Genomic DNA, 16,977 nt, shown 5'->3' with positions numbered 1-16,977 from the left:
GAATCTCCGCCAAAACGCCGACACCGACACCGCTCGGAGCGGCGGCCGATGCCGAGGTGTGTCAACCCCGCGGGTATTTTCTCTGCAGATCACATCACAAACAACTATGTTCACAGGTCTCGTTGAAACAATTGGCAGTAAGTCTCATATTTATCGTGAGATCTCCCCAGGACTAATATATTCCTCTTAGCCGTTACGGCCCTAGAGCCCCTCGATACCTCGTCGAGCGGGGGCGGGGGTACGTCGCTCACCATCTCCGACTGTGAGGAGATCCTCTCCGACGCGCACTTGGGCGACAGCATCGCCGTGAATGGTATTTGAGACCCACCTATACATCTATCTGAATGCCGACTAAGTGCCGTTCTTTTAGGAACATGCCTCACGGTGACAGCATTCGATAAAACCTGGTTCAAGGTCGGCGTCGCGCCAGAGACGCTGCGCCGCACAAACCTGGGCTCATTGGAGAAGGGCTCCTACGTGAACCTTGAGCGGGCAGTCTCGGCTGATACCAGGATGGGAGGGCACTTCGTACAGGGCCATGTCGACACTGTTGCGGAAGTCCTGTCTGTGATACCAGATGGAAACTCGTTGGTGTTCCGGCTGCAGCCACGGGACCGGGATATCCTGCGCTATGTCGTTGAAAAGGGCTACGTCACTCTTGACGGTGCTAGCTTGACTGTTACCAAGGTTGTTGATGGTCAGGATGGATACTGGGAGGTTATGCTTATTGCATACACACAGGAGAAGGTGGTCACTGCGTCTAAGAAGGCCGGTGACCTCGTCAATGTTGAGATTGATATTGTCGGCAAGTATGTCGAGAAGAGTGTGCAGGGATACTTTGCTGGCACCGCCAGTGGGGATTTCGCTATTCTGGAGAAGATGGTTTCTCGCATTGTTGATGAGAAGCTGAAGAAATAGACTAGGAGGTTCATGATTTACGCTAACAACGAAGATCCGGTTCACAATTGTAGTCCATACAAGATATTTTCATGCCCTATAACTTTTGTCGCTTTACTCCATGTACAAGTATAGATAACCAAACATTCGCGATTACATGTGTGGAAAACCCTGAATGACGCCTGGATGCCTATCGGGTATGTGACGGTGAGGATGGTCCTGGTGTTGTAAACAAAGACCTGGGATGTAAAGGCAGGCTCTGATTGACGAGAGCCCACGATACCGCTTGATAGACGACCTGTGATTGGGTCTGAGTTCCATCAAGTGCGTAATGATCGAGCAGTAGCTTCTGTCAGGGAATGGCGCGGTTTCAAACCACTCACTCCTCCATAGAGTCATCTGAGTCGGCTTCAGATTCCTCAGACTCGGCACCCTCAACTTCTCCCTCCTGGTCATAATCATCATCACTGAGCCAGGCATCCTCATCATCCATATCAACGTCTTCATCATCGTCGGCAACTTGCTGGCCATTAGCCTTGGCACTGGCCTTCTCCTTCTTCTTGCGCTCAATGTTCTCCTTTTGGAGCTTCTTTCTCTGCTCCTTCTCCTTCCTCTTAACGTCCCAGTTCTGGTCCATCTTGCGTACCTCCTTCTCGGATTTCGTGATAAAGTCGTGCCACATGATCTTGCCGTCGCAAACACCATCCTCAACCTTCATCAAACGAAGACGCAGACGAGGACCAAGTTCCACTAGCTTCACAGCTCGCTTTTCAACGCCGGGAGTGCTGGGGGGCTTCTCCTGACCCTTCTCGGCGGCCTTTTGGCGCTGTTGCTCTCTCTTGTTCAGAACTCGGCGTGTCGTGCTCTCCGCAACCTCCACCTCGGCATCGGTGTCTAGCTCGGTCTCACTGGCTGATGTGTAGCCTGCAGCAGATGGGTCGAGGAGGTAATCGGCGGCATCTTCTAACTTTCCGAGATTGGGAACGGCATGTCCCTTCTTGTCTCTGTTCCGGATCTCCTTGGGGTCCAAGCGGCGGATCCGTTTCGACACCCCGGTCTTCTTTGTGGCAATCGCGTAGTGACGCAGAGTCAGGATATATGAGTCGTCGTCCTTCTCGGAGGGCTCTCGGTTGAGCAACATAACACGTTTAATGGAATGCAGAGGCTGGCTTTGGGGATTGATGGGAGGGAAAAGGGATTGGAAGATCGTGGTGGTGAGGGTCTCGAGGCGCTTCGGCACCTTGGACTCTTCAGTGGCATCTGGGGTAGTGAAGTTGTTCATGACTAGCAAAGGTGGGGTCTTGTGGTCCTGGCCACCACTTCTTGGGCGCTTCATTGCCCTCTCAACATCCTTGCACAGAGAATAGTTCTCGACCTTGAAGTGAAGCGTGGGTCCACGGGGGGTAACTGCCAATCGCATATTTGTGTTGCCGGTTGCGGACTTGGAGAACAGCATAAGATGGGTAACACCGAGAGGTCCAGTCATGACGGTATAATCTCGCAGTCTGTTGGATTTGCGCTCCTGTATATCTTGTTAGATACAAGCAATATACGAGCGTATTTTCAAGCTTACCTTGAGTCGCACAGCAGTATCGGGCTCCATCATACGGCGAACATCCTTTACCAGCTGAGTGACACTGGTACCGACCTGAGAGGCGCCTACTCGAATGACCATAGACTTTGGAGTCTTAGCCATTGAGGCAGCGCCACCCTTGACAGCAGCCGACGCATTCTGCGGCTTCTGATGTGTGCGCTTCTTAACACGCTGCTTGGCCATTTTGAACCTGAAAAACAAAATTTAATGGGGAGGGAAATCAATGGATGTCAATGTCCAACAGCTGGAGGTTTTTTTTCCAAAAATTAAGTTCCGCGGCAGAACCGGATCAATGATCTTGCGGCTCCACATTAAATTATTTCTTTTGACATGGACATCCTCGACTTTTTTGTTAGACAAGATATTAAAGATGCCGATCACCAAGAAACGCAAGATTGCCCACGAGGCGCCTGTTCAAGAAAGCGCCCCTTCAAATGCGAGCGCTTCCAGCCCCGAGCCCACCAATGAGTCTACCAACGAGTCCGCCAACGAGGACCCCGATGTCGAAGATGCTACCTCCGAGACTGAGGCCGCCGCCAGTGCGCCGAAGACATTCAAGGAACTGGGTATCATTGACGCACTATGCGAAGCTTGTACAAACCTCGGATACAAGGCCCCAACACCAATTCAGGCCGAGTCAATTCCTCTGGCTTTGCAAGGCCGTGATATGATCGGTCTTGCGGAAACCGGTTCTGGAAAGACGGCAGCTTTTGCGCTTCCTATTCTACAGGGTATGTATCATCCATAGGCTTAGTTTATATCAAGAACCAAACTAAAAACTCCAAAAGCTCTCATGGAAAAGCCCCAACCATTCTTCGGCCTGGTACTGGCACCAACCCGTGAACTGGCCTACCAGATCGCCCAGTCATTCGAAAACCTCGGCTCAACTATTGCAGTACGATGCGCCACAATCGTCGGAGGAATGGACATGGTCCCACAGTCCATCGCACTAGGCAAGAAGCCTCACATCATCGTCGCCACACCGGGTCGACTCCTCGACCACCTCGAGAACACAAAGGGCTTCTCCCTCCGCAGCATGAAGTACCTAGTAATGGACGAAGCCGACAGACTGCTAGACATGGACTTCGGTCCGATCCTCGACAAAATCCTCAAGGTGCTCCCGCGCGAGCGCCGCACCTTCCTCTTCTCCGCAACCCTCAGCTCAAAGGTCGAGTCGCTCCAGCGCGCTTCCCTTTCAAACCCGCAGCGCGTCTCTATCTCCTCTAGCAAGTACCAGACCGTCTCGACACTTCAGCAATATTTCCTCCTCCGCCCTCATAAACACAAGGATGTCTACCTTGCCTACCTTCTCGAGAAGTTCACCGGCCAGTCTGCCATTATCTTTATGCGCACTGTCCACGAGACACAGCGTATTGCCTACCTCCTCCGTGGGCTCGGACTCGGCGCCATTCCGCTGCACGGACAGCTCTCACAATCTGCCCGTCTCGGTGCGCTGGGCAAGTTCCGCTCTCGCAGTCGGGATATCCTCGTTGCTACGGATGTTGCTGCACGTGGTCTGGATATTCCCTCTGTGGATGTTGTGCTGAACTACGATCTGCCCACTGATAGTAAGACCTACATTCACCGTGTTGGTCGTACGGCCCGTGCGGGTAAGAGTGGTGTTGCTATTAGCTTTGTGTCGCAATATGATGTGGAGATCTGGCAGCGAATTGAGGGTGCACTTGGCAAGCAGTTGCCTGAATACGACGCTGCGAAGGATGAGGTTATGCTTCTTGCTGACAGCGTTGGTGAGTCTCAGCGTCTGGCTATCCAGGCGATGAAGACCTATGATGAGAAGAAGGGTAGCAAAGGCAAAGGCAAGTTTGGGCACGGTGCCAAACGTGCCCGTGATGCCATGGACCAGGAGCAGGGCTAAAATCTTAAAGTATGTAAGAGTGTGTTGTATATGAATAAATGTCCTACGAAGAGTATAAAGTGCTTCTAGTGTTTAAAAGAACCCATAGATTTCATTACTGCATCAAAATGACCTCGAATATTTTCTGGACCTTATTTCCTGTCCCTCGGGTCGCGAGTTTTTCGCTGCCTGTTTTCCAAGCCTAGTGCTAGCCACACTGGTCAGGATAAACTGTGGTCTGTACCTTATTTGTGAAGGCTAAATCAATCGCTTAGGCACTGCCTGCCTCACTGACGGCGTTGGCCACGCGAGTGGCCAGGTCATCCGCCTCAGATCGGCTAGCAGCCTCAGCGTAGACACGGACAGCATCCTCAGTGCCACTGGCACGGGCAAAGCTGCGGCCCTTGTTGTAGCGAGACTGCAAAGACTCAATGGTACCCTGCAGGCCAACAGGGGACTCGAGCTTACGCTCAGCATCGTAAGCCTTGAAAATAGAGCGGTCGTTGACCTCGACACGCACCAGGCGCGAGGGGAGGTCGGTGTAAGTGCCGAGCCACTCTTTGGGAGACCAGCCCTTGTGGGCAAGGATGGCTTCGACAAGGAGCATGTCAGAAAGAGCATCGCCGACAGCCTGGTTGATCAGGTCGGTCAGTGCCTGGAGGCTCTCCAGGGCGTGCTGCTGCGCCGGCGACTGGGGCTCAGTGTTCTTGATGACCTTCAGAGCATTCTCGGAGAATGTAACGGTTCCGTGGCCATTAGCCTCGAAGTAGACGCCAACATCGAAGCGGAGGGCGGCGTGGTGGAGGTGCTTGACACCAGTGTTGGTGCAGATGATGGGGAGCTTCAGGACCTTTTCAATGTAGTCTGTGCTGGAGCCGTTGGCGTAGGCAGTCTGGACGACACCAATCTTCATCTTGGAAGCAATACCGGCACTGCGAGCGAGGTCACCAATGAAGGAGGCCGCAAGAGTGGCGATGCGGTCACCGTCGAGAAGACGGAAGACGTTGCTCTCGTCCTGGAAGTAGTAGACCAGGCGATCGGCGTCACCATCAAGCGAAGCACATCGGTCAAGCTGGGCAGCCTTGGATGAAGGAGGAGCACGCTGCTTAGTCTTAACGTAGTCGGCACCGCACTAGATGGATTCGATTAGTTGAATGTGGGGGTGGGTTGTTGACCAGGTAGGGCATACATCAAAGTTCAAGCTGTCGGGATTGATCACATCGTCGTTGACAACCTTAATATCGATTCCAGAAAGGAACTTCATAAGCTCCCGCAGCTTGGGACCACCTACGCCGTTGGCGCAGTCAACGGTCAAGCCACCCTGAACTTTGACGCCCCGCATAACCTTCTTGAAGGAGTTTGCGAGCTTTTCGTAGTATCCCTGCTCAGTAGGCTCACCATATTCGTACTGTGTTCCAAGGGTGTTCTTGCAGCGGACGACGTAGTGGAGCTGAGGGGTGGTCATGAACTTGAAGTCGATGAATTCGACCTCAGTTGCGGTAAGGGCGGCGCTCAACACGCCAACCAGACGGGAACCAGAAGCACGGGTATCACGGGCAAAGACCACACGGGCAGGGTTGGCAATCTTCACATCGATCTCTTTCACGAGCTCATCGTAGACATCGGCGATCGATTCCAAAGGAGCATTGGCGAGCCTTGTCGCATAAGCCTCCCACTCGGCCTGTTCATGGTAAGCAATTTCCCCCAATTTCGAAAAAATACTAGAATTACCTCGAGCATCTCTCCCTATGACACCAATTAGTCAGATGTATCGCAATAAAAGCGTTGATGAACGGAATCATACCATCGGGTCAACCAACTTAACACCATTGTCCTCTGCGGGGTTGTGGCTGGCAGTGACCATAACACCAATCCATTGTCCACTGAGCTTTTTAGAGCGCAAGCTTGCAAGCAAGCCCACGGCGAAAACAACAGTGTTGAGGAGATCCCTGCGGCGAGTCGGTCAGAATACGTCGATGTCAACAAAAGGACGATCGCGGGGTTCTAGAGGATGTGGAGGCGGGGCGGATCAGTGAAGAAACTTACGCTTTCATGCGAAACTGTAATCCGGAAAAAGGAGGTCAGCTAATCAGCTCTTTAGAAAGCTCCCCAATGCGACTTACTCCTGCGGTTCCATACTCAAACACCTTGCCTTCAGGCTTTGTGTACTGGAGTGCGGCCTCGGTGATCGCTTTCTTGACAGCCGGAGAAGCCATGGTGCAATATGTGATGATCAAGCGAAGCACCGGGGGAATATGAAGCAAAAAGAGAGGTGCTTTGAAGCTGTCAAGAAAGATGTGAAGGGTTGAAACAAAAAATGGCTTGAAGAGGGGCGAGACGGGCTATTGCGACGGCCCTAGCGGTGAGCCAATGGCGGGGAAGCCAGGCACCACACGGGCAGAATGCGTGGCATTAAGAGAAACATTGGCCTTTGACTACAGAGTACGTGCGGTGGGGATTATCTGGAATGCCACCGTGACTATTTTGGCGTATGTTTGCTTCTATATATAACTGAAATGCTGCCCATCCCTTCTATGCCTTCAGTCTATGCGCCGCAATATCATCTTGGGTGTCCCTGATCAGGAACCTGTCGGTAGCAACCGATGCATTAGTCATGGAAATATCAGAAATCAGGTGGGAATTACTCACGAGTACCACCAAGCAGTGGGTATCACGGTGCCAAGATGCCACAGGCTGTGGGCATCGATCAATCCGTTCCAAGGGGGGAAGTCGAGCAACTCCAAGCTCATGGCCAGGATGATCCACGCGACAATCATACCAGGCCAAGCAGTCCAGGACTTCAGATACTTCTGGTAACGGAAGATACTGAACCCAGTCCACATGAGGTTCTGAATGATTCCAACCACCACGTTCGCTGCCATGTTGTAAGTGTAGTTCCACGACCAGAAGCTGAGGTATGCAACATGCAATGTGTACAGAACAAGACAAATGGCAGTCCAGAAGCGACGCAACGTGGGGCGGTACTGGCTGTTTTCGAGATCCAGGCGGAAGATCCGAACCACGGCCAGATAGAGACCGAACAGAACATTGGCGCCCGCTCCCCAGTAGTCTAGTTTCTCGGTCAAGGGGAAGTCACGCATGTGGAAGATCATGCTGAAACTCCAGCTAGCAAGTCCGATATATCCAAACATCATGTAGTATTGGCGCAAAGAGTGCCAGGCAGGTATTGACTCCTGGATGCGAGACATACCGTGCCAGTGCGCGGCAAAGTTTAGGAAGGAGAAGAGCACTGAAAAAGGCTCCTGCATGCCCAACAGTCGACGAAAAGGCCATTTGCCATGGAATTGAACGACTGGGTTGATCATCGGGGGGTCACGCGAGACTCGACGGTCGGTAACGACATGTTGGCAGGTGTAATCACATTCGGCAGGGCAGGTCCATAATAGCAAGCGGTGGTGCAGAGCTGGCAAGGTCAGACAGGGGGATCACGGGCGATGAGTGAGTGTGGAAGAGACATACGTAGCACCGAGTTGCCATTCTGGCAGTTTTCCGTTTTACAGATCTGGCGTTGTTAATTGCCGGTACAGGGTGACTTATTCGAGGGCGTACGACGTACCTGAACACATTCTTTGAAGTCGGGGAGATGGTCACCCAGTGACGCGTTGGACCGGCCAATGAGCGAGGCAAAGAGAACAAAAGCAAATAGAGTGTAGAGGTTGGCTCGTCCGACCAGATGCATGGTGTCTGGCATAAAACGCGTAAGCTTTGAATAGATGACAGTTGGGCGGAGCTTCCGGCGGCATCAAAGAGCCTCCCTCGGTAGTCTTGGCATCAAAACAGTGCTCATTTACCCCACAGCCATTGATCTATGTGATTAATGCTATTCAACAAGGTAATTCTAGGGAGTAATTCTAGGTTCTAACCCCCTGATTATCACGTATCAATCCAGTTAACTTACCTCACGCTCTAAAAGGTGCGGCAGGTATTGTACCAGGTATCGTACTAGTCCGCTCTAGCCATGAAAGTACCATTCAATTAATCGAGGTCTTGGCTCATTTTACGATACAATTTTCGTTCTATCACATTCAAATTTCCCAAAAATGAAGATGTAGATAAGTTCAAACTCCTAGCCCTAAGGATCACGTGGTAGTAACCACGTGATGTCCCAATAAAGCTAGTGCGGGCGGGGATTGGAGTTAAGCTTGGCGGGCGGGCGAATAATCAGAGAAAAAAAAAAGTTAGAGAGACTTCTTGGACTTTTATCACCTTCCATTTTTCTTCCCCTTCCACATTATCGTTCTTCTTACTACCAAGATGAACAACAACGGATCCGAGACCCCTACTGCTATTACCAGCAGTGCTGACCGCATGGTCGGCATGGAGCACTCTGAAGTTCGCTACTTCACTAGGTACGATGTTCTGGCACTTCTCTCGGAAATCAGATGCTAACCAGTCTATAGCTACGATCACCACGGTAATTTATTCCTATGAATTGCAAATGCCAGGTTCGCTTTTACTGACAATTGCTTTTTTCGAATACAGGTATCCACGAGGAGATGCTGGTAAGTGCAAATTGACTGGCCGAATAGCGCTATTCCCATTTTCTAATCGGTCTCGTGTTTACAGAAGGATGATGTCCGCACCCGCTCTTACCGCGACTCGATCTACCAAAACCGCCACATCTTCAAGGACAAGGTTGTTCTTGACGTCGGCTGTGGAACCGGTATCCTGAGCATGTACGTATTGGGATATCTGCAAACCCTCGAGCCTTCCGTTGACCATTGTTCCACACAGGTTCGCTGCTCGTGCTGGTGCCAAGCACGTCATTGGTGTCGACATGTCCTCGATCATCGAGAAGGCCCGTGAGATTGTTCACGTCAACGGCTTGTCTGACAAGATCACCCTTCTCCAGGGCAAGATGGAGGAGGTTAACCTTCCTTTTCCCAAGGTTGATATCATCATCTCCGAGTGGATGGGTTACTTCCTTCTCTACGAGTCCATGTTGGACACTGTTCTCTACGCCCGTGACACCTACCTCAACCCCGGTGGTCTGATCTTCCCCGACAAGGCCACCATGTACGTTGCTGGTATTGAGGACGGTGACTATAAGGACGACAAGATTGGATGTAAGCAAATCTACGGTATCCAGTACCGCTCTGTCAAGTTACTGACCTTTATAGTCTGGGACAATGTTTATGGCTTTGATTACAGCCCCATGAAGGAGATCGCTCTCAACGAGCCCCTCGTTGACACCGTCGAGATGAAGGCTCTCGTGACTGACCCTTGCCCGATCATCACTTTCGACCTGAACACCGTCACCGCCGCCGATCTTGCCTTCAAGGTCCCCTACTCCCTCACTGCCAAACGCAGCGACTTCATTCACGCTCTCATCGCTTGGTTCGATATTGACTTCAGCGCCTGCCACAAGCCCATCCACTTCTCCACCGGCCCCCACGCCAAGTACACTCACTGGAAGCAGACTGTCTTCTACCTCCGCGATGTTCTCACCGTTGAGGAGGAGGAGGGTGTCACCGGCTGGATCGAAAACCGCCCTAACGAGAAGAACAAGCGTGATCTTGACATTGGCATCTCCTACAAGTTCGAGACTGCTGACCCTACCCGCGCTGCCGAGGGTGGTTGCTTCTACCGCATGTAAGTTGATCATCTGCTCCTGGTTTCCATGTTTCAATTGACTAACACGCTGCAGGTGTTAATTTTCTTTGCTTTTTTTACGTGATATTGGGTTTATAACTGCACGTTTGCACGATCCACGGGAAATACTTTCATCACCAATGCATTCAGGCATGGGCATGTTGGAATTGCCCACGGCGAATTTCGCCATTGTTTCTTTCGGCGTTAGTACATGGGAGGCAGGAAAAGGCATTTTGCGGCGCGAACGGAGATATGATTGTGAAGCTCCTCGAATTTCCAGGTAGATTGATACCCCGAGTCGATGCTTAGTCTAGCAAACTCCGACGCTCTTCTTCTGGACAGTGAATACTTTTTCAATTTTCCCAGTAATCCGTAGTATTCAAGTAAAAAGAGCATTGATCTGCACTGGGAAATTGTGCCAAGAAGATGCCGCGTCGGCTAACCAACGGCAACAAATCATCCCAGAATTATCAGATCCTCGGCTGCTTATAGCCCCCGCAATTGTCGGAGATACTTTAGCTTGTCTTTTTTCTTTTTTCTACCCCTTGACATATTTTACATATCTCTCTCTATCTTCTTCAATATATACAATGTCAGCACCAGGAGCTGGTCACGAATTCCCCCGTCAAGACGTCTCTTGGCAGAAGCGCGATGTGCTGTTGTTCGCCAACAGCATTGGCGTCAAGGCCGACGAGCTTCACTTCCTCTATGTAAGCTTCCTGGCTCCTAGTCCAGATATCAAGTCTAATTGGTGTCTAGGAACTTCACCCGAACTTCGCCGTCTTCCCTACATACTCCCTCATCCTCCGTATGTCAACTATCCCCGATTTCGGCTCTGTTGTTTCGCACTAACATAGGTCCCATTCACCAGCCTTCAAGCTCACCGACCAAGAAGTGACCGATTTCTACGGCCGCCAAAAGGCTGTCCATATACCCGGAGTGCCCGACCTCGACCACCGCTTTGGAGTCGATGGCCAGCGCAAGCTCACCGTCCTGAAGCCGCTCCCTGCCACAAGCGCCGGACGTAAGTTCGAGCTGCGCAACACTGTTATTGGTGTTTATGATAAGGGCAAGCCAGGTACTGTTATTGAGACCGAGCAGGCTATTGTTGACAAGGAGTCCGGTGAGGTGTACTCCAAGGTCGTGTCCAGCGGCTTCCTTGTTGGCCAAGGAGGCTGGGGTGGCCCCAAGGGTAAGATTACTATTCTTAGAAGGTGGTACATGGTGTATACTGATCTATTTGAATAGGACCCAGCACTGTGAACTTTGCCCCTCCCAAGGGCAAGGCTCCCGATGCTACTCATGTTATTCAGAGCAGCATGGAGACAGCCCACTTATACCGGTAAGTTGAAGCTACAGCAAGGGTGTATTCAGCCTCCTTGCATGAAAGAAATAATTAATGAATCATTGGATACTAACACCTATCAGTCTCAACGGCGACTATAACCCCCTCCACGCCACCCCAGAGCCCGGTCAGAAGATGGGCTTCGGCGGCATTATTATCCACGGTCTCTTCAGCTGGAACTCCGCTGCGCACGGTATTCTGCGCGAATTGGGCGGCAGCGATCCTGCCAATATGAAGGAGTTCCAGGCCCGCTTTGCCTCGCCCGTTCGGCCTGGTGATAAGCTCACCACTGAGATGTGGAAGATGGGAAATGTTCAGGATGGCTTCGAGGAGGTTCGCTTTGTTACTAAGAATGACAAGGGTAAGGTTGTTCTCAGCAATGGTCGTTGTTTGTTGAAGGTTGTTGGTCCTGTTAAGAGTAAGCTGTGAGTTTATATTGTGGTGCATATTTTAGCATATAGTTTCCAGGCATGAACAATAAATAAAGCATTTGTCTGTAAAGATCTTATTCTTCTCTTTTGAACCGCTTCATTCTTGAGGCTGGTGTAGTTCCTTTTAACCTCGCACGTGACCACTTCATCGCCTCGGCTGATGCTCCGCTTAGGCTTCATAAATGCTACCCTGGATCCGATCAGCGACCTTCAATTGACTACCCCCCCCCCCCCCCAAAAACTTCGAATTTCCACTCATTCTATAACAGCCATGAGTTTAAGCTGGCGTACAGCACTCAGGTCAACTGGGTTGTGGAAACAGGCCAGGTAAGAGGATCTATATCCGGCCATTCAGTATAGAGAGCTAACATTGTCGGAATAAGACTCTGCTTTGCCCCGACTGGTAGTCTTGTATGCTCTTGACACTCTCATTGACAACTCGAGTTGTGCACTGGAAAACTAATTCAACGTGTTCGTTTGGTCTTCCAGATGCTTAGATGCCGAAATTTCGCTCCTGGGTCCGTGAGATTGATGAGCTTCAAGGCTCAACATGACAGCAATCCTAAAATTGAGCGACGGCCATATTCCGCTATGGCTGGCTCAACGCCAGCTACTGTGAAATTCCAAGATGTTGCCGATGCTGTAGGTCAGAAACACAAGCTAGAGTTGTGAGTTGATCGCTGTCTTTTGCCCTTTGGAAGACTTGGCTATATACTAACTAGTCGCAGTGGTCAATTCTTCCTCAGGTAAGTGACTGTATACATCTCTGAATTTGATCTTGCAATATGAAGTTTAATGTTGTCATTAGAGAAAATTGCCAATGTTCAGGGTGTATCCATCCAGATACGAAGCAAAGAGCAGCAGACACCTTTGCGGTAAGGTATTTGAACCCAACCCTCAAATGTTCATGCTAATCGTCCCTGGTATGGTTTCTACAGGTTTCGGAAGATGTTCATGCATTGTCATTTGAGTCCAAGGGCGAAGCTCTTGAAGTTAAATGTAAGGACGCATTGCTTTACCACTGGAGATATCAGTATTGACATAATAACAGGGTCCGATGAGCACCTGGGTATCTATCCATGGAAATGGCTTCGTCCGCATAAGCAAAATAGTAAAGCCCATGCTACGGTTTCGCCTGCAACGGCAGACCCTAAGTACAGCCCACCGCCTGTCAGGTAAATTTACCGTCCTATCAAAGAAAAGTATCCATAAGCATGCTGACGCCCAGGAAGGACATTTGTCTCAACTTCTCTGACTACGAAAGAGTATCCGACAGTCTCGTACGAGGGGATCATGTCGGACGAGTCTCATCTCCGACAATGGGTGGAGCTTATTGTGAGTGACCCTAAATTCGCTCTGCCGATTTCCAGATATATAGATGAAATGTCGTGCTTACCTCTGTGAAGTGGGAGAAAGGATATTGTTTCGTATCAGGTGTCCCTGTCACCCCAGAAGCGACTCAGGGTCTCATCGAGCGGATTGCGTTTATCAGACACACTCATTATGGTAAATATCCAGGACTCCTGACTTGTGTTTTAATATACTAATCAAGATATTCTAGGTGGCTTCTGGGACTTCACAGCTGACTTGACCTTCAAGGACACTGCTTATACCAATGAATTCCTGGGTGCCCATACAGATAACACATATTTCACGGATCCAGCAAGGCTTCAACTATTCCACCTACTATCCCACACCGAAGGACAAGGTGGTGGTAGCCTGCTCGTTGATGGATTTGAAGCAGCTAACATATTGCGTGCGGAGAATCCTTCATACTTTGAAGCCCTGATCAAGTATAGGCACCCGTGGCACACCAGTGGAAACGAGGATACCTGCATCCAACCATCTGCTCAAGCTCCAGTCTTCTCTGTTCACCCAGATCTCAACCAGGTATATCAGATTCGCTGGAACAATTATGACCGTGCGCCGAAAGTCGACTGGTCGGCGGCGGAGCAACAGGATTGGTACAGCGCGGCACGTCGGTATAATGAGATTTTGCAAAACAGGGAGATCTGGACACAGCTTGAACCCGGAACAGCACTAAGTGAGTCTTTATGGGTATTGCGGTGGAAGTTTATTTCACTAATTGTTCTACTTAGTCTTTGATAACTGGAGAATGATGCATGGTCGCTCTCAATTTACTGGAAAAAGACGGATGTGTGGGGGTTACGGTATGTATCAATCTAATTATTGCGATACACGATGCTAATTACATCCAGTCAACAACGATGACTTCATTTCTCGACTTCGGTTGCTAAAATATGGCCGTGAAGCTGTGTTGAACAACCTTGGCAACATCCCTACAGGCCACGATCCCGAGAACCCGAATAGCATTGTATAAAGTGAGATCGCGGGCTGCATATATACTGTATTTAGCAATATCACATACTTTAAGCAACATCTTGATACCAATTTAGCCAGGAAAGTCAACTGCCTCCATGATTATAAACACTGTATACGTCACGTGACGAGCGGCGCTGACGTTGAACGGAGCTCTGTCACCGACAGCTCTTCCTTCTAGCAACCTCCGTTACTCATCTTTCCCCATCCCTTTCCAATTTATTGACGTCCCATCTCTGCGTTTCGGGGCTTTGATTTCCTGTGATTCTACAATTCCCATTTTCTCGATCCCACAATGTCGACTCTTGAGGACCTCGACGACCTTGAGCGCGATCAGAGAGACAAGAAGCAAGACCAGAACGATGACGATGGTCGCAAGCCCGGAGGCGACGGCGATGCCGAGATGAGAGATGCCGACAACAAGGAAGATGAAGAAGAGCTTCTGGATGAGGAGATCTTGACTTCAAGCACGGCAGACATTGTCAAGCGGCGGCGGATGCTGGAGAACGAGATGCGCATCATGAAAAGCGAATTCCAGCGTTTGACACACGAGCAAAGTACAATGAGGGAGAAGGTGAAGGACAACCAAGAGAAGATCGAGAACAACAGGTACGGTGTCGAATGTCTTCTTCGCGGTTCCGCGGGCTCGCGGAGCTTCATATCCCACGGAAGCTGCGAAACCTCCTTTCTTTTGATCTTGACTGACTTTTTGTCCCTTATTTAGACAACTACCATACCTCGTTGGAAACGTTGTTGAGCTATTGGATCTCGATGTGGAGGCAGAGGCAGCAGAGGAAGGGGCCAATATCGACCTGGATGCCACCCGCGTAGGCAAATCCGCCGTCATCAAGACCTCCACCCGCCAGACTATCTTCCTTCCCCTCATCGGTCTCGTCGACCACGAAAAGCTCAAGCCCGGTGACCTCATTGGTGTCAACAAGGACTCATATCTCATTCTGGACACACTACCGGCCGAGTATGACAACCGCGTTAAGGCAATGGAGGTTGACGAGAAGCCCACGGAGAAGTACACGGATATCGGTGGTCTGGATAAGCAGATTGAAGAAATCGTGGAAGCTATCGTATGGCCGATGAAGGAGGCAGAGCGCTTTAAGAAAATCGGCATCAAGGCCCCCAAGGGTGTGTCGTCCTCTGTTCCAGAGTATACATTTAATGCTAACCACATATTCAGGTGCTCTGATGTACGGACCCCCAGGTACCGGTAAAACCCTTCTCGCCCGAGCCTGTGCTGCCGAGACAAACGCCACATTCCTCAAGCTCGCAGGTCCCCAACTGGTGCAGATGTTCATCGGTGACGGTGCCAAGCTCGTTCGCGACTGCTTCGCCCTAGCCAAGGAGAAGGCCCCCTCGATTATCTTCATTGACGAACTGGACGCCGTGGGAACCAAGCGATTCGACTCTGAGAAGTCTGGTGATCGTGAAGTGCAGCGTACTATGCTGGAACTCCTGAACCAGCTGGACGGTTTCGCCTCCGACGACCGTATCAAGGTCCTAGCCGCAACCAACCGTGTTGACGTCCTGGACCCTGCCCTCCTCCGTTCCGGTCGTCTGGACCGTAAGATCGAGTTCCCCCTGCCCAACGAGGAAGCCCGTGCCAACATCCTGCAAATTCACTCTCGCAAGATGTCCGTCGAGGACAGCGTCAACTGGGCCGAGTTGGCTCGCAGCACAGACGAGTTCGGTGGTGCCCAACTCAAGGCTGTCTGTGTTGAAGCTGGTATGATTGCGTTGAGGAAGGGTCTTAGCAAGATCGGACACGAGAACTACGTCGATGCCATTGCTGAGGTCCAGGCTAAGAAGAAGGATACCAACATGGGCATCTATGTTTAGTTTAGACTAGACAGCAGTGTGCTCTTGGATGTCCTCTCGTGCTTACCTTTCTCTTTGCTTGTTTCCTCCTTTCTTTTGTGTCATGTCATGTATGTATGCTCCTCGGCTTGATGAGGTCGGTAATTCGCTATGCATAATGCCATGTCATACCCCCAATGAATTATATTCTAGGGACTTGAAGTATAGTCACGAAATCGCTGTAAAACAAATGTCCATGCGAAGAGTCAGATCAAAGCTTCTCGGAGTCGGCGATACTCTATTCTCTGAACATGGCAGAGGCCGCAAGTACTCGCCTGTGCATTCCAGCGAGGAAGGCGACAACCCCGACAATCCACCGGGAGAACAAGATAGGCAGGAACCGATATAGAGTCGGGTTACAGCTATGAGTCCAGACTCATGTTTGCAAGACACAAGAGCTGAAATGAGCTTTCCACGGCGCCCAAGAAGGGTTATGGGATTTGCATGTCGAAGCGATATGTGTTTCAAGCTGAAATGACAGGTTGCTGTTGTAGTGGGAGAAGAGAACATCGAAAAATGAGTATGAATTTGAGCGAACCTAGGAAAGTAGGGAGAGATGCATTTTAAATGACGAATCTCATATAGATTGTTCTGTCTCGTGTGATCCAAGTGTATTCATAGTATTTCACTTGAAGTCAACTGGCTACAAAGTAAGGCTCCCACATCCGGTGTATAAGTTAAGTGTCGTAGTACATGTAATCTAACGCACATTTCTCCGATGCAAGGCATCGAGAAGATAGCTGCCGGTAGTCCGATGTTGGAGATAATGTAAAACAGAGGATTGCTGATTGCCTGATTCAGTGGTTGTACTTCGGTCACTGTAGAGAGCCGAGCATATCACTAGTGCGGTGTCTGAGAATATACTTAAGGCTCCACAACATCATTGAGCGGCTTATCAATGATGATGTTGACCGGGGAACAGTGGGGATGAGGGTTTCAGCGATCTAGGATATGATAGTTGTATATGATTTTCATATTCAAAAACCTACAAGCTAAAACAAAAATGCAAGAGTCATAAATCCATAACAACCAT

At 50.3% G+C, this 16,977-nt stretch overlaps 9 protein-coding genes across 9 annotated transcripts; 6 read left to right on the top strand and 3 right to left on the bottom strand.

The window, feature by feature from the left end:
• Positions 1–106: 106 nt before the first annotated feature.
• Positions 107–918, top strand: N7508_009638 (riboflavin synthase; the record flags this gene model as incomplete). The annotated part of the gene is made up of 3 exons (XM_058467701.1): positions 107–137; positions 191–313; positions 371–918. 3 exons carry the CDS (start codon positions 107–109, stop codon positions 916–918), a joined length of 702 nt encoding a protein of 233 aa, XP_058315547.1.
• Positions 919–1,276: 358 nt separating this feature from the next.
• N7508_009637 (Brix domain-containing protein) lies at positions 1,277–2,674 on the bottom strand (the record flags this gene model as incomplete). The annotated part of the gene is made up of 2 exons (XM_058467700.1): positions 1,277–2,419; positions 2,471–2,674. The coding sequence occupies 2 exons, from the start codon at positions 2,672–2,674 to the stop codon at positions 1,277–1,279; spliced, it is 1,347 nt and encodes a 448-aa protein (XP_058315546.1).
• A 187-nt stretch (positions 2,675–2,861) lies between these two features.
• On the top strand, positions 2,862–4,367 carry rrp3 (RNA-dependent ATPase RRP3; the record flags this gene model as incomplete). The annotated part of the gene is made up of 2 exons (XM_058467699.1): positions 2,862–3,222; positions 3,280–4,367. The coding sequence occupies 2 exons, from the start codon at positions 2,862–2,864 to the stop codon at positions 4,365–4,367; spliced, it is 1,449 nt and encodes a 482-aa protein (XP_058315545.1).
• A 250-nt stretch (positions 4,368–4,617) lies between these two features.
• Positions 4,618–6,562, bottom strand: agm1 (phosphoacetylglucosamine mutase PCM1; the record flags this gene model as incomplete). Its single annotated transcript, XM_058467698.1, has 6 exons — positions 4,618–5,478; positions 5,536–6,027; positions 6,078–6,092; positions 6,151–6,295; positions 6,393–6,406; positions 6,470–6,562. The coding sequence occupies 6 exons, from the start codon at positions 6,560–6,562 to the stop codon at positions 4,618–4,620; spliced, it is 1,620 nt and encodes a 539-aa protein (XP_058315544.1).
• A 316-nt stretch (positions 6,563–6,878) lies between these two features.
• Positions 6,879–8,046, bottom strand: N7508_009634 (PGAP3/PER1 family protein; the record flags this gene model as incomplete). The annotated part of the gene is made up of 4 exons (XM_058467697.1): positions 6,879–6,933; positions 6,996–7,770; positions 7,827–7,869; positions 7,924–8,046. 4 exons carry the CDS (start codon positions 8,044–8,046, stop codon positions 6,879–6,881), a joined length of 996 nt encoding a protein of 331 aa, XP_058315543.1.
• Positions 8,047–8,621: 575 nt separating this feature from the next.
• Positions 8,622–10,021, top strand: rmtA (protein-arginine omega-N methyltransferase HMT1; the record flags this gene model as incomplete). The annotated part of the gene is made up of 7 exons (XM_058467696.1): positions 8,622–8,716; positions 8,768–8,781; positions 8,850–8,869; positions 8,934–9,043; positions 9,102–9,433; positions 9,488–9,959; positions 10,015–10,021. The coding sequence occupies 7 exons, from the start codon at positions 8,622–8,624 to the stop codon at positions 10,019–10,021; spliced, it is 1,050 nt and encodes a 349-aa protein (XP_058315542.1).
• A 528-nt stretch (positions 10,022–10,549) lies between these two features.
• On the top strand, positions 10,550–11,733 carry N7508_009632 (putative peroxisomal dehydratase; the record flags this gene model as incomplete). Its single annotated transcript, XM_058467695.1, has 5 exons — positions 10,550–10,669; positions 10,719–10,767; positions 10,831–11,151; positions 11,208–11,301; positions 11,388–11,733. 5 exons carry the CDS (start codon positions 10,550–10,552, stop codon positions 11,731–11,733), a joined length of 930 nt encoding a protein of 309 aa, XP_058315541.1.
• Positions 11,734–12,266: 533 nt separating this feature from the next.
• Positions 12,267–14,076, top strand: N7508_009631 (putative trimethyllysine dioxygenase TmlH; the record flags this gene model as incomplete). The annotated part of the gene is made up of 10 exons (XM_058467694.1): positions 12,267–12,403; positions 12,464–12,481; positions 12,544–12,610; positions 12,674–12,734; positions 12,787–12,910; positions 12,968–13,070; positions 13,142–13,241; positions 13,297–13,779; positions 13,835–13,906; positions 13,955–14,076. 10 exons carry the CDS (start codon positions 12,267–12,269, stop codon positions 14,074–14,076), a joined length of 1,287 nt encoding a protein of 428 aa, XP_058315540.1.
• A 294-nt stretch (positions 14,077–14,370) lies between these two features.
• N7508_009630 (proteasome regulatory particle base subunit RPT5) lies at positions 14,371–15,926 on the top strand (the record flags this gene model as incomplete). The annotated part of the gene is made up of 3 exons (XM_058467693.1): positions 14,371–14,684; positions 14,800–15,215; positions 15,268–15,926. 3 exons carry the CDS (start codon positions 14,371–14,373, stop codon positions 15,924–15,926), a joined length of 1,389 nt encoding a protein of 462 aa, XP_058315539.1.
• Positions 15,927–16,977: the final 1,051 nt, after the last annotated feature.

The sequence above is a fragment of the Penicillium antarcticum genome, assembly GCF_028974205.1.
Source record: "Penicillium antarcticum strain IBT 31339 chromosome Unknown utg000009l_segment0_segment0, whole genome shotgun sequence".
Lineage (NCBI taxonomy): Eukaryota > Fungi > Ascomycota > Eurotiomycetes > Eurotiales > Aspergillaceae > Penicillium > Penicillium antarcticum.
The sequence above is the reverse complement of the archived record's forward strand: the minus strand, read 5'-3'. Positions and strand labels throughout refer to the sequence as shown.